At 41.2% G+C, this 16174-nt stretch overlaps 1 protein-coding gene across 4 annotated transcripts in view; it reads left to right on the top strand.

The window, feature by feature from the left end:
- The window catches only part of mdga2a (MAM domain containing glycosylphosphatidylinositol anchor 2a), a 223814-nt gene that overhangs the window by 146410 nt on the left and 61230 nt on the right, over nt 1-16174 (top strand). For all 4 annotated transcript variants that reach the window (XM_037542047.1, XM_017713808.2, XM_037542048.1 and 1 more), the window contains exons 9-10: nt 3547-3816; nt 12596-12744. In XM_037542047.1, the coding sequence (XP_037397944.1) occupies nt 3547-3816; nt 12596-12744 (419 nt within the window). The remainder of the gene's footprint in view (nt 1-3546; nt 3817-12595; nt 12745-16174) is intronic.

The following is a 16174-nucleotide window of genomic DNA, read 5'->3' as shown; positions in this document are numbered from 1 at the left end:
GCCATTGACTTTTCATGATTTCTGCCTACAGGCTATGGTTGTAAGGACTTATGGGACTTTTTCCCATAAGTAGCTCTGGGGCCAGAGCAAGTTCAGTTTTTCTGCTTCTCTTGGATAATACCCTCCTTTTTTGTCACTGTGCCTTTTCCAAAAGGATGACTTGGGCAGGAATGCTGGTGATGTACTTAGCTTTTATTGCAAATAGTTCATTCAATAAACAAAAAACAAGAGTGCTAATAGAAACAGTAAAAAAGAAAATAAGAAAAACCCTACGCTACATATGACTGTAGTAAACTGAAAGGCAAAATCACTGGATTTGGAAACCTCATTTACCACTTTAAGAAGGCGGGCCTTATTCTGTACATTTTGTTCATGCTTTTATCCTCTAAATGTTGAGTCAGAGATGAGTCATGAGTCAGTTAAGCACAAGTCCACGTCGAGCCACAAGTTGTTTAAGCACAAGTCCAAGTCAAGTCAGTTATCATTTCAGGAGTCTGCATCAAGTTACGAGTCATTTAAGCATGACTCCAAATAAATTTGGGAGTGATTTTAACGCAGGTCAGAGTCAAGTCGCGAGTGACTTAAGTGCTATTCTGAGTCAAGTCATGAGTCATTTAAGTGCAGGGCCAAGTCAAGTTGGGAGTCATTTAAGTGCTGGTGTGAGTCAAGTCACAAGTCATTTAAGCACTAAGCATGAAGTCAAGTCGGTGGAGTCAGATCAACATGCTACTTGAGACCGACTTGCTGACTTGGGTTCTTGTCTCTGCCTCACACTGAAATGGCTACATGATGGCGCTGTATGATGTTGAGTGATTCAGTTGGAACTGGAACATGCTGTATGGAACCACAAAGAGAATCTTTGAATTTTCCAAAAATAAAACCAAACACACACACACACACACACACACAACTCTCAGTGGGCCTCGGTAGCAATGCTGTGCACTACAGTAGCAAGCACATCCTCTGAGCTTTTCTTCAAATTACACAGAAAAACTGCAAACACTGGGTCGACAGAAGTACCCTTCTGAGGACATCAGATTATCGCTCAGCAAACAGAGGACTCTTGGGGCCGCTGTCTTTCTCTGTGCACGCTCTGACAAGTGTGTGCATGTATCTCGACTCTCAACCCCTTCATGATTCATTGCCCAAATCTTACATGCAGAATGAGTCAGTAGTGTTCAGTTTGTGCCACCTTCCAGTTTATCCTTCGGTTTTAACAGCTGTCTCTGCACAGATGCTCCAGTGTGTATTTTGATGTTGCTCTCTGAAAAACTGCTAAGCTCTGCCTTTCTTCACATCTGTAGGTTATACAGTATCAGTCAGTTTTTCACATACACATTAACCACATTAACTTCAAAGCATCAGTGAATTTTGTAATTGCTCACTGATCTCTTGTGGCCTGTTATTGCATGCCGTATTTGCTCATTTGTCAGTGAGTCATTATGTTCGTACAGTAGCAATAACATGTTTGGACACACCTACTTGTGAACAGTTTTCCTTTTATTTTTGATATTTTTTCACATTTTAAATTGTGAAGGCATTGTGCCTGTGCACAAACTGTGTCTCACTGAAAGAGAGAAAACCCACACCAGCAACATTGCACCATGTGTGTTTTTGGTCAGCAAAGTGTGAGTATATGAAGTAATACTGTGATCCGAATGGTTTTATTTAACCAGGATTAAAACTTAGCAGGCACCTCTACTCTAGTACACTCAGAGTTAGACTTTACCAAATGATTCACAACTGCAACATGCAACGTAAAGAATGTGCCATTTGAATTTCTATTACAATTTCAAATGTTTGTGAAATGTCTGTGTTTAAGCAGAGACAATTTATGCTTCTCTGTCAAATCTGTGCCACAGGTATGGCATATGTACCATGTAGCTGCATACCCTACGCTGTACCTTACGCCGTAGTCCAATGCACCACAACCCAGAAGTATAACTACACATCACAGTGACACAAACCATAACATCTGCTTGGTAGAATTTTCCTTCTATGCATTTCCAGCTTCTCCATCTAATTTGATAGATATAATTTATATGTAGCTAGCTACACTAGTTAGATGCTGTTGCTAACAGCAGCTATATTCCCAAACAGTGTACCCAGCTTTCTTTATGCAGCTGCCACCAGCTAATGCTAACTAATGTGGAGCCATATTTGTGGCACATTTATAGTATGATAGTGATTTCTGTAACATTAAAATAGCAAACCAACATTTTTATATGTAGGCTAAAGTCTATTTGATAGACTTCATTTAAGCTCTCTTGCTAATGGCAGGCTAGCAGGATATACGTTCTAAATAGCTAGCTAGTGTAACATTAAGTTGCAGAAAAACCAGCTTTATATGAGTAACGAACATTAGCTGGCTAAAACAAGTTATATTACTGATCTGCTAGTGTCTTTCTTTTAGTTTCATTCCAATTTTTAAATCGGATAATGTCCACCGTTCACTACTCACTTGAAAACTCAACTCCTTGCTTGTATCTTAGCGGCATGATTATGCTGTGACATTCTGACTTCACTTTTCTGACAGGTGTGTGTGGTGTGGGAGAGCCGTGCCACGTCTCTGACATAACATGGCAGCTAACGTTAGCTGTTCATACAAAACTGATGTAGGAGAAATTACATGATTGACAGTTTATTGCCTGTTGAGTGAGCTTTTTTAAGACATGAGTACAAAGCTAGCTGGTAAGTTTGATGCAGAAAGCTTTATGTTAGCTGGATAACAGATAATAACCACATTTATGGCAAGCTAAATATAAACAAATGAACACTACATATACATATTCTGCTTTCATTTTAAAACATAGATATTCCAAGAATCGCTGGCATATTTTACAAAGACTCAGAGACTGCTTCATGTGAGCAGCTGCTGCAGCAGTAAACAAAGCTAAACCACGCAGCATTTTAGCTTTTTAAAGTCAGTGGTTCGATCCATTTCTTATTTTCACTATTTGTTGTGACAGTGTACAAAAACTACAGTATGGCTGCTGCAGCTTAACGCTTGAGCGATATAATACACTACATTATACAGTAACATTTTGATATCACTTCTGCAGTAGTTATTTGGGGCTGAAGTGAATAAGTGTGGCTCCTGTGAAAAGGGTCCATTGCAGAGACTCACCAGCACATGATTCTAAATGCTCACAATGGTATAGGCTACAACTAAGACTCTGCGTTGGCCTTAAGTAGTATTAAACCCTGTTTGAGAAGTGAACACCACCGCTACATTGAAAAACCCATAGAAGCTAGCGACAATGTATTATTATAGTTTGGTACTCAGGCTGTCCCTTTAGCAAAGAGTTCATAATGAACAGTTTCTGCTCTAACAATAACTACAAAGTGTTAAACAAATCAAGACAAATCTCAGTACTTTAAATTCTTTTTAGAATCTTCAAAGTTGCATTAATGCACAAACATGTAGAAAAGCCTTCGTACATGAGTACAAATGTGTAGACTTGATGTTTTTTTTTCAGAGCCTCTTTGTTTTCTGTGCTGACGGGGCATCAATGATGAAAGCTTGTGCTCTGTTTTTCTCAACAGACCCACCAGCGGTGGAGCCGGTGTACACAGAGATTCGGCAGGGCCTGGGCCGAGCCTTCAGCCTGAGCTGCAGAGTGCTACGTGCACACCCGTCTCGCGTGCTGAAGTACGAGTGGAAGCTAGGCACACGGCTGCTGACTGTCGGACAGTTCGACACACGTGATGAGACCGAGTACCATGTGAGGGCACTGAACCGCGAGGGCTATGGTGCCTACACCTGTGACATCACCAATGAAGCCGGTGCTGGCCGCTGTACATTCCTGGTAACAGGTAAGAGAGTTGAATGCATTTTGGATTTGATACGTTAAATTGGAACGCCCTACTATTATTTTTTTCCTTTTTACCACAGTTCAGACCATTCCAAAAACAACCCTGGCAGTGCCCTAATTTTATTTGCAGTGTTGATGCTATGCCAAGAGATGGCTGGCATGGCCAACTCTGGCACAGATAAAAACTCATCCTCCACGTCATCCTGAGCAGTTGCAGACCAGAGAGTCATTTGTCTTTGATTTTGTGCCACCTCATAAGCGGTCTGAGCACACACCTGGTACTGTACCACGACTGTTCGCTTTATAAATGAGTGCTACTGCGTTTTTCTTTCTATCTCCTTTTTGCCCTGCCCTCACTGTTGAATATTCATGGCTGAAATCCCAGCTGGTTGATGAGGCATCCTGGACCAGAGAGGGATGTGGGAAGAGATGAGCTACCTGCTTTCTGATGCATAGGTTATTCTTAGAGATGTTTCACCCCTAATCATTTAATTTGCATTGACAATTTCCTGCTCTGCTCAGCAGGCGTAAAATAGGATTATATCACTCATATCCTCTCTCCTTGATTCCTTGTGTATCTCTGTCTTTCACACTCTCTGTCTCTTTCACACTCTGTGTCTCTCTGTCTCTCTGTCATTCATTCACCAGCCCAACCAATAAAGCATTCATCCATCTGGGCAATTCTACTAGATCATGACATGCTTTAGGATGTGCTAACCATCATTATTTTGCACAGTCCATGCATTGATGATGAGCCTCTGCTGCATCGTGGAAGCGTGCCTCTTCCTCCTAAGCCTTGCATGAACAGCAGTCTGCATCTGTGTTCCTACACACCTGGGGATGAGAGCAAGAAAATCCAGTATTGATGGAGTGTTTTACTCCTGCTGCTGTTGTAGAGGTGATGTAAATGCACAGTATCCCACAACCTGCAGAAGTGAGGTGTATTGTGAGGTGATGCCAAAGAAATCTAAATGTCTGCAGTGTGGAACTGCAAACCCAATTCCAAAAAATGTTGGGATAATATGTGAAATGCTAATGAAAGCAAAGCATCCATCCATCCATCCATCCATTATCTTCCGCTTCTCCGGGGTTCGGGTCATGGGGGCAGCATCCTAAGCAATGAGGCCCAGACCTCCCTTTTCCCAGCCACTTCCACTAGCTCTCCAAGGGGGATTCCGAGGCGCTCCCAGGCCAGCTGGGCGATATAGTCACGCCAGCGTGTCCTGGGTCTTCCCAGGGGTCTCCTCCCAGGTGGACTCGCCTGTGACACCTCCCGAGGGAGGCGTCCAGGAGGCATCCTAACCAGATGCCCGAACCACCTCAGCTGGCTCCTCTCGACGTGAAAAAGCAGCAGCTCTACTCCGAGTCCCTCCCGGATGACTGAATTTCTCACCCTATCTCTAGGGGAGAGTCCAGACACCCTGCGGAGGAAACTCATTTCGGCCGCTTGTATTCGCAATTTTATTCTTTCGGTCATTACCCAAAGCTCATGACCATAGGTGAGGGTTGGAACGTAGATCGAGCGGTAAATCGAGAGCCTTGCCTTATGGCTCAGCTCTTTCTTTACCACAACAGACCGGTAAAGAGCCCGCATCACTGCTGACCCAGCACCAATCCGCCTGTCAATCTCCCGCTCCCTTGTACCATCACTCGTGAACAAGACCCCGAGATACTTGAACTCCTCCACTTGAAGCAAGAGCCTATCCCTGACCCAGAGAGGGCTCTCCACCCTTTTCCGCCTTAGAACCATGGTCTCGGATTTAGAGGAACTGATTCTCATTCCGGCCGCTTCACACTCGGCTGCAAACCGATCCAGTGAAAGCTGAAGTTCACGGCCTAGAAATTCTATCTATAAAAATTATGAATAGAATCGGTGACAAAGGGCAGCCCTGACGGAGTCCAACTCTCACTGGGAATGAGTCTGACTTACTGCCGGCCATGCAAACCAAGTTCCTACTTTGTTTGTACAGGGCCTGAATGGCTCGTAGCAAAGAGCCATGTACCCCGTACTCACGAAGCACCTCCCACAGAATACCCTGGGGAACACAGTCGAATGCCTACAAAGCACATGTGGACTGGTTGGGCAAACTCCCATGAACCCTCCAGAATCCTGGAGAGGGTGAAGAGTTGGTCCAGTGTTCCATGACCAGGGCGGAACCCGCACTGCTCCTCCTGGATCCGAGGTTCGACTATAAGCTAAATAAACTCTCTTCTCCAGTACCCCTGCATAGACCTTACCAGGGAGGCTGAGGAGTGTGATTCCCCTGTAGTTGGAACACACCCTCCGGTCCCCTTTTTTAAAAAGAGGCACCACCACCCCAGTCTGCCAATCCAGTGGCACCGCCCGCGATGTCCACGCAATGTTGAAAAGGCGTGTCAGCCAAGACAGCCCCACAACATCCATAGCCTTGAGGAACTCAGGGAGGATCTCATCCACCCCTGGAGCCTTGCCACCAAGGAGCTTCTTAACTACCGTAGCGACTTCGGCCTCAGTAATGGACAAGCCTATTCCCATGTCCCCAGACTCGGCCTCCTCACTGGAGGAGGAAACTGTGGTTTGCACAGAAGTCCAAAAACTGAACACCACTCGGGTTCAGATCAGAGAGGCCATTCCTCCCAATCACACCCCTCCATGTCTCACTGTCATTGCCCACGTGAGCGTTGAAGTCTCCCAGTAGGGCAATAGAGTCTCCAGGAGGAGCACTTTCAAGCACCCTTCCCAAGGACTCTAAGAAGGCTGGGTACTCTGAACTGCTGTTCGGTGCATAAGCACAGACAGCAGTCAGGACCCGTTCCCCAACCCGAAGGCATAGGGAAGCTACCCTCTCGTCCACCGGAGAAAACCCCAACATACAGGCGAGGGGCTATGAGAAAGCCCACACCTGAAAAGAATAAAGTCCAGCCCCTCTCAAGGAGATTGGACCCAGAGCCCAAGCTGTGTGTTGAGGTGAGCCCGACTATATGTAGCCGGTATCTCTCAACCTCACGCATCAACTCAGGCTCCTTCCCCGCCAGTGAGGTAACTTTCCATGTTCCAAAAGCCAGTTTCAGCAACCGAGGATCAGAATGCCAAGGCCCACGCCTTCGGACACTGCCCGTCCACAACGCACCGAACCCCTACTACTGCCCTTCCCATTGGTGGTGGGTCGATGGGAGGGGGGACTCATGTAACTCCTTCAGGCTGGGCCCGGCCGGGCACCATGAGTAAATGTCCGGCCACCAGACGCTCGCTGGCGAGCCCCTCCCCCAGGCCTGGCTCCAAGGTGGGGCCCCGGTAACCCTGATCCGGGCAGGGTACACAAGTCCTGTTTTTGTGTTTTCATAGGGGTTATTACAAACAAAGCAGTGACTAGTAAATTCTGTTTGACAGGTATTAACTTACAAACAGTACAGAAATACAGTACTTGATGTTTTAGCTTGAACTCAAATTCAATGCCTTGAACATGTTTTTAAAAAAGTGTGTTGTATCATCTTTCCTTTTAACAACACTTAAGTCACAAACTGATCCACTTTTGAAAGTGGGATTTTATGCTATTGTTTGTTTATACAGTAAGTCTTCAGCTGTTCATCCATATTGGGCCCTTTTTGTTGTATTTTGCATTTCATAATGCATCACACATTTTCAATAGGAGACAGGCAGACCAGTCTAGCACCTGCACTCTGATTACGCAACCATGCTTTTGTAACACATGCAAAGTATTTCTTGTGAAATAATCATGGATGTCCCTGAAAAAGATGATGTATAAAAAGATATGCATATGTTGCTTCAAAATGTGTACACATCTTTCAGGATTAATGGTGTTTTCACAGATGTTCATGTTACCCACTAATATCATTCATACCATGACAAATCCTGACTCAGTTAGAAATGTTTGTCAGTCTATTTGCTGATGCGTTTTTGGCCAAGTGCCAAGCCTCAACGCATTCTTGCTCATAAAGGAATAAGCCATACTTTTAAAATGTTTTCTGAACAAGTAACTAATATTTACAACTAATCTTAAATTGGCAATTCAATTTGTATGATTGTATATTTAAAGAAGACATAGAAGCAGAATAAACATTAAATATTTTACAGTTTGTTTAAATTGAGGTCAAAGTCTATTTACAAATCAAGCTTTCTGTTAGGTAATTCCCAGTTTTTATCGTAGGGATGTGCATTTTTTTGACAAATTTTGATATTCCAGTACCAGTTAGGGTTACTAAACGGAAAATCGGTTGACAGTAGGTAAGAAAAACAAGCAAGAAAAATAACAGACTTTTGCTGACTTTAATGTAGGGCTGTAGGCTTACTGTTTTTAGATGACAACAGTTTTTAATGTGTGTGGCAGCACACATACATTAAAAAAATATTATTCAGAAACAGAAGTGGGTTTTCATTTGGGTTGAGTAATGAAGGATACCTCCTAGATGAGCTAATGAGCTAACAGATCTAAGAAGTTAACCAGTACAACACCGAATGCTGATGATGACTTGTTGTCTTCTGACAGGTGATTGTCAGAGCTTATCTAAGAAAAATCATTTCACTGTTTCTGGACCAAGCCATTATCAGCTACAGTATTTATATATTAGCAATATAGCCACACCAAAGCTGCCTGCATGCTCAAGTCTCAGTCACATTCAGGCACTTGTGTTTTGTAGTAGCGAAGTTGTATTTGCTCTCTACATTTTGCAGTCTTGTCAAAACATAAAATCAGCAGTTCACTGTTTCGTTTGTTTGTGGATTTTCTACATCATTCTGTGATAAAAAGTACCCGAATAGTGAATTCGGTATTTGAATGCTTGTGCCTTGAATGGTTCATCAAGTGTGCCCGAATACCTATACACACCCTGCTTTACCAGAACACACACCAGCATTAGCAGAAATAGCACATTCAAAATCAAGAGATAGGAGCAGCTACTGCATGGCTTTTACAGCAATATAAAATCATTGTGTATTCGTGATGGTATGTAAGACTTGTTCACTTAAGTTTCCCACAAACAACTTAATTCACTTTAGAGTGCACATCACTATACACATATCAAAGAAGTTATTTTACTGCAAAATATTAAAATAACTGGTAGCCGACAGATCAACCAAATTTAAACATGAGTCATTAAAGACATCATGCAATGGTAATTTTTTAATGTATGCCAAAAACCAAAGCATTTCAGGCCAGATCATCACATTATGCACATACTAAATTTTTTTACTGCAGTTTTACTGCAGTATTAATTAGCAGACTCCCATATCTGAACAATAAACTACATTTTGTGGCTGTATTATCTACAAAAAAACAAAGATAGTTCAGATTAGTATTGACTGTTGCTGAATATTATAGTATTCCGATCCGATCGAAGGGTAAGAAAACTAGAATTGGACATCTCTAATGATCATCATCCAGATTGCCAGCTAATCACTGGCTAATCTTAAAGGTAAAGTTTAATCAATTTTTTTTTCTAGTTGTGTAATTGAGTTTAATCGATTAACTCTGACAGCTCTAGCAGGTTTAATGGCATAGAGGCTCAGCTAGCAATGAAACAAATGACTTTAATTAGTTTGAATGTGAAGTAGAAAACGAATGAGCACATAAACATAAGATTTGCTTTCCCTGAGCTTCCTCCTTAATGGTGGCTCATTTCTGATGTGTGCATCTTTTGCAAGAAGCTGTAAGGAATGCTAATGAAATAGAGGGTAAGTCAGTTAAGGAGAAGCTTCAAGGTGCATTCCATCTGCTCCTTACGGTAGCCCTGTGGCCGTGCATGTTCCTCTCCTACAACAGTGCTGCATCAGTTCCTTAGCAAGCTGCCTGTCAGGTTGACAGCTGCACATCTCTGAGGAGACAGACATGAAGTATTCATGTGCTTGGCTTTACTTTAAGCCTAGATGGACTCCCTGCAGTGCCGACCTCCGTTACGTGCTCAATGAGCGACACAATTCCACTTCAATTACTCTAGTCTTTTAGTGAGGTAAACTCAGCTTTTATCACAGGGATCGTGACAATCATTATATGCCACTGAAAGCTTGTACTGCTCTCATGGGCACACACACACACACACACACACACACACACGATGATTGAGGCTTGGAACTGTCATGGGATTTTGAAAAGAAAGTACTACTTCACAGATATATTACACATCAGAAGTCTGCACACAACATGAAATTCCAGTTTTATTTCTGTCACTGCCTGTTATTGTCTGGTAGTTGTTGTGTAGTATGTTTATTCAAAATTTAATTTTAAGGTTTTAGAAGTTTTTGACCAGGTGTGTCTTGAACTATGGTTTTTGGTTCCAGCCTAGAACTTCGGTGCATCACTAAGTATATGCAATAAGACACAGAGAAGGAGTTCAGGGGTAAGTTTCTGGCAGAATGTTGCATATTTTCAAATTAGAAAATTCTGATTGTGTTTTTATAGTTGCATTTCATGACAGTTTGCATTATAGAATAAATAATTAAAAACCAAATGCAAATTTGTATTTGCATTTGACTTTCTTTGTATAATGATGGAGTTCGCATGTTCTCCCCGTGTCTGCATGGGTTTCCTCCGGGTTCTCCAGTTTCCTCCCACAGTCCAAAGACATGCAGTCAGGTCAGTTGGACATGCTACCATGCTACGTTGCCCCTAGGTGTGAGTGTGTGAGTGATTGTGTATGTCTATCTGTCTGCCCTGTGATGGACTGGCGACCTGTCCAGGGTGTGTCCTGCCTTCTGCCCAATGGCCGCTAGGATGGGCTCCAGCACCCCCTGCGACCCTGAGGGAGAAGCGGCTTAGAAAATGTGTGTGTGTGTGTGTGTGTGTGTGTAATGACAAGAAAAGGTTTGTAGGGAAAAGAAAGTACTTTAATCATTTCATTTGTCATTATCTTAATAGTATAACTCAACTGCAACTGCATTTTCTCTGTCAGCGAGCACTCCTGTCACTCAAACACTGTAGGTGGGATGTCAGAAGACAGTTTTGAGTATGGGGCATGTTTTAAGAGGAAATGACAAAAGGTCTAAACTTTGGCAACCGATGCTGGTGATGTTTTAACCACTTTCAGACCAGGCTGAGGATAATATGTCCAAGTGATTCCCTATCTACATATAGATTCATGTATAGATGTGATTGTTGACCGACTATGAGAGCTTTTGGTTGTATTGGCTTTGGGCAAAGGCTGTTTTTTTTCATGGTGTACTTATCAAAGCTTGTGTTATAAGCTCATATTGTCAGTCTTTACATTGGTTATGTTGAAAAAGATTGAATGCTGAGTGCTAACGTCACAACAGGAGTACAAATTGTGTAAAGTATGGAATTATTCCTAGGATTGTATCAATAATAATTTTCAATAATTGCCACAAATATTTACCATTTTCCTTTTGATTAGTCATTGTTATTTGTTTTATGTGTTCCAACACGTCAATGGGCACTGTACATTGAGCATTCCATGATATACACTTACAAGCTGTACTCCAGAAACAATTGAGCTATATATAGCTTAAAGGTTTTCAACAGTTAATACACGTGAACAGTGCAGTGGAACCACAAAGGCCATGTGCTGCTTTTGTTTCAGTGTGTGCTGTGCTACACTTTGGCCGATATCCAAAAAAGTAATCAAGCGAAACCTTGAAGTCTTTTTGACCTAGTGGAACATCAAGCTGAACTGGCCATCAGCTGGCCTGTGCAAGGTTTTGATTTTTCTACTTTGGCTGAGTGGAGCTGTGTGATTTTGCTCACCTCCGCAAACACATCTTCACTCAAGCTGCGATTCCCAGTGGAGCTGAATTTATCCCCAAGCATTAAACAGAGTAAACTCGGCAGGCCCATTAGCACTGCCTGTAGATTTTTTCTCTCTTAATAAGCTGAGGATAGAATAAGCGCTGGTGACAGTTCTAATCCCTGACCTGCAGACATCAGCAAGATTTCCCTTACTCACACCCCTCGTAGACATCTACGCAAAGCTTGACCATGAAATTTCCTCTGCTGAAACAGTAACTTTTGCAGCAAACACTTCACGCTGGAGTTCTCTATATGATGGAAAACCTCTGCCCATTTCTCCGCTTCTGTTCCATTAATGAATCTGCTTTTTGGTTATACCTTGAGATGACACAGTGGCTTTTAGCTCAAAAAGAAATGGACAGAGATTGGTGCTGTGGTGTTTTGTAGAATTTTTTTAAAGGTTTTGAGGTTTGAGGGGCTTGTCAGCTTGTCATACAAGAAAGTTAGTTCCTTACAGCTTTGCTTTGTTTCTGTGTCTCCTTTGAAGATCTCATAGAGATGGGCTTTTTTCTCTCTCTTTCTCTCTCTGTCTCACACTCTCTCTCCCTCCGTCTTGCAGTTGTTTAATTTTCTGGCCTCAACCCTCAAAGATGCAGACCAGTGATTCATTCAATTCATTTATTAAATAATGACCCCTGATTCTACCACTGCACAGCAGAGATGTTGCACTTTATGTGCGAAATCAACATAATTGTAAAGGTTTGCAAATCCCAAATTCAGTCTTTTTTATCTGAGATGTTCCCACTCCAATTTGCCTTTATCTGGCCAGTGCTCAAATGGGGTGACTCACAATATGTGTTTACAAGTTGGTTTGACATAACCATTCAAGGGCAGACTTCATAAGTGCAGAGTCCTGCTTCATAGCAAGATGAGCTACACTCAAGCATTTAAACAGAAATACTGTCTGTATAACTGTAAAACTATTCAAGGACATGCAGCAGTACAACATGGCTGGTCCAAGTGATCATGATTTTAAAATAAGCTAGACAGTTTAGATGCCATTTTTGTTTTTTATGGTAAATAAGAATGATGTGTTTGTTTCAGGCAAGGCCTTTGGTCCAGAGTTCTACTATGACACATACAGCGCCCTGTGGCAGAACAAGCCAAGCGTGTATGGCTTCAAACTCCAATGGACGCAGATGAATCCCAATGCAGTGGACCGCATTATGGCCTATCGTCTTGGTATCAAACAGGTTAGTACATCTTCAGTTTTTCTTTTATCACTGGTCTAATTAGCTGATGACACTCTTTTTTGGGACAGTCTGGTAGCTGATCAGAGTTGTCCTGTGGAATCTACTGTAACTCGTAATGCATTATATTTACCCAGAATTTTTATGCACTTGTAATCTTATTTGTTCTAGCATTTTTTGAACTAGGAACAATGTATACATGTATGCTATATTGATATAAGGATGTTGACATCTGACCATCACACCTATATGAGCTTATATAACATCTTATTCCAAAACCATGGGACTTAATATAAAATAGCCCCCACTTTGCAGCTAACAGCCTCTATTCTTCTGAGAAGGCTTTTCACAAAAGTTTGGAGTGTGCATGTGGGAATTCAAGCATGCTGTTGTCTAGCATGTCTTGCCATACTGTAGCAATAATGTTGCCCTTCACTGGACCTAAGGGGACTATCCCAAATCCTGGAAAGAGCCCCAAACCATCATCCCTCACTCACCAAACTTTAGTGTTGGTGCCATGCATAATATGGTAGTTCGCATTCTGCTGGTATCCACCAAACCCAGGATTCGGCCATTAAACTTCTAGACAGTGAAGTGCTATTCATCACTCCAGAGAACTGCTATTTCCACTCCTTTAGGGTCCATAGTGGCATACCTTACACAACTCCACATACGCCATATGCATCAGCACTCGGTGGCTCTGTTCTGGCTTCCATTTCATAAATAATAGAGCTTACAGTTGACATGGGCAGATCTAGCAGGGTAGAAATTTCATGAACCTGTGGCAAAGGTGGCATTCCTGACCTCTTGAGTATGACCCATTCTACTGCCAGTGTTTGTCTATGAAGATTGCATGGCTGTGTGATTGATTGATTTTATGTAACTGTTAGCAAAGAGTATGGCTCTAGCAGCTGAATTCAGTTTTTAGATGGGATGTCCACATAACTTCTCCCAAATTCTATAACCGGCTGTGTCTTGATTAAAAACAGAAATAGTGACATGCCTTTTAATGATGTCTTCTGTGATTGGCTCTTTGTTTCTAAATAAATTAGTGAACGGACAGTTGTGTTTTCTCTTGTACTTTCCAGTTAGTGCAGATGTGTGCAGGTTTTAGAGAGTAATGTAGAACTAAAGTAATGAGTAGAAAAATTACTTTTTTCCAGGAAGTAATTAAGTAAAGAAATCCCATTATTTATGTAGTGTGATACTAATTAAAAAACAGCTATAATCCTTTATTAATCATGTTTTCGAATAGGGCTTTCGCTGTGTCACTGAGTAATCTTCCAGTCATTTTGTTGATTTAAATAAACTGAGATTTTAAAAAAGCCAACCTTTCAAACCAAACGATAACAAACCATGCATAGCCATTCAATGATTCCAAAATACTAGGAAGCTTTTTAAAAGACTTAGAAAAACATCTAAAATAGAAACCGTGTATGACTAAAAGGTAAGCAAGCTTGTCTGTTTGTCACTCTGAGCGAGACCTGTAGCAGAATGTAAAATATGCATTATCATCATGGATACTGTCAGCTAATCACTGCTGATTCATTGAGAAGATGTCAAATACTGTTTGACCGAAGCATTTCAAATGCTTTTTAGGATTTCACTGACTCAAATGCATACATATTTATATGATGAAACATGGTCAATCAGTAGATAGTAGGGGTAGACACTTTTAAAAATATAGAAACTTCTTCATATATCTGGATTAGCATTACAGAGAATGTTACATTTATTTCTATATGGTACAGATTTACATTTATTTCTCTATGGTGCACAGATGCAGTAAAATTGATTAAATATAGGCATTTTGGCTAGTAGCCCAGCATCCAATATGATTTCGATTTCGATATGATTTTGATGATATCACTTAGTTCTTTCTTACACATAATGAATATTGTTTGCATCTTTTTCTCATTTAGGGCTTCATATGTTGCTTAGTTTTCTCCACTGAATATATTCTCAAAGATAAACTGCTTTGGGTTCAAGCCGGCATCTACATGTTTAAATCAACTAATCTCTTCCATTCCAGACTATCTTGTGTGTTAATACCTTTAAACTTTTGATTTGCATTTAGATTATGCATACATCAGATTATAGTGAATTAGATTAAATTAGGTTTTATGTGTCATTAAATGTTTATAATGTTTTTGCAGTCATTATCTGTCTTAATTTGTACTAAATATGAAAGATATCTGCTCTTTCAGAAACCTTAAGATGTCATTTCATTTAATAATATGATTATTACAGATTATATTTCTTTCAGTTGAATAATTATACAAATGCTGTCTCTAATTTAAATAAATGAACTGATTTTGTGCTTAAAGTTGCACAATTATTCCATTTCTGAGACTGATTAGTTGAGACTGATGAGATTGATAAGACTGATAAGATTAGCATGTATAATGTCTGTATGCCAGCAACTTTTACTTTCACTCCTTTTAAGAGAATAAAGATGAGAAATACTACTCCCAAAACATTATTATGACTTTTGTCAGGCGCCTGAGTCAGAAACTGTTGACTTTGTTCACGTCTGTAGAGCAGAGGTTGTGTTTGTTTGGTGGAGCTAATATTTGCTGAAGGGATTTAGTGTTCTCCTGCTTGCTGTAGCGTTCTGCTTCTGTGTGCGTTCCCTCACCGAGCAGTGTGGCTGTCGCTTAGCAGTTACTGCGTGGCCCTCTGTCACCCTCCTTCGTCACCATCTCCTTCACACTTTCACGGCTCAGCTGGAGCAGCGGAGCGCAAGGCCGTTTATAATGACATCATGCGGGGTGATTTATTCCTTGTCAGGTTCTCCTCATTGCTAGTGGGCCGCTGCCCACCGGTTCTCAAAGTCAACACAAAGTACACAAGTGCATTGAGGAATTATTCACAATGTCCTAGACACACACAATCTCTCTCTTCCACTCTTTCTCTCTCTTTCTGCAGTATTTTATGAAGATTTCTACCTTGCATTTATCCTTTGTGGTAGTATGATTAGTGATGTTTAGAGGGCAATGGGCCAACTCATTGCACTTAAATCTAGGGGACCTTTAGGCATTTCTGTGGTATTGTATGGAAGCTCTAAAAGGAAACACGTGTGATAACGAGTTGATTTTCTTTTCTTGACATCTTGAGTAATTACTGTTATGTCATTATCTCAGGACATAGCAAAAATTGTTTTCCTGAAATATTGACATAAGGCAAAATTTCATGAAAATTTCATGTTGTACTAAGAAAATGAAGCTAGCAGTTTTTTTAAATTGAATATTGATGTAAAGTATCAAACAATAATCTCAATAATGATCTTAATTGATCAGGAATCTGTAATTATTTCAGAGTTATTTCTGTGGTTCTGTGGTTCTGTTGTGTGGTTTCCGCTTTTGAGCATTTTATCATACACCCTTCATCATTACAGCATGTCTACACATTTTACGCACTGCACATTGTCCCT

The sequence above is a fragment of the Pygocentrus nattereri genome, chromosome 10 (genome assembly GCF_015220715.1).
Source record: "Pygocentrus nattereri isolate fPygNat1 chromosome 10, fPygNat1.pri, whole genome shotgun sequence".
NCBI classification, from domain to species: Eukaryota; Metazoa; Chordata; class Actinopteri; order Characiformes; family Serrasalmidae; genus Pygocentrus; species Pygocentrus nattereri.
The sequence above is the reverse complement of the archived record's forward strand: the minus strand, read 5'-3'. Positions and strand labels throughout refer to the sequence as shown.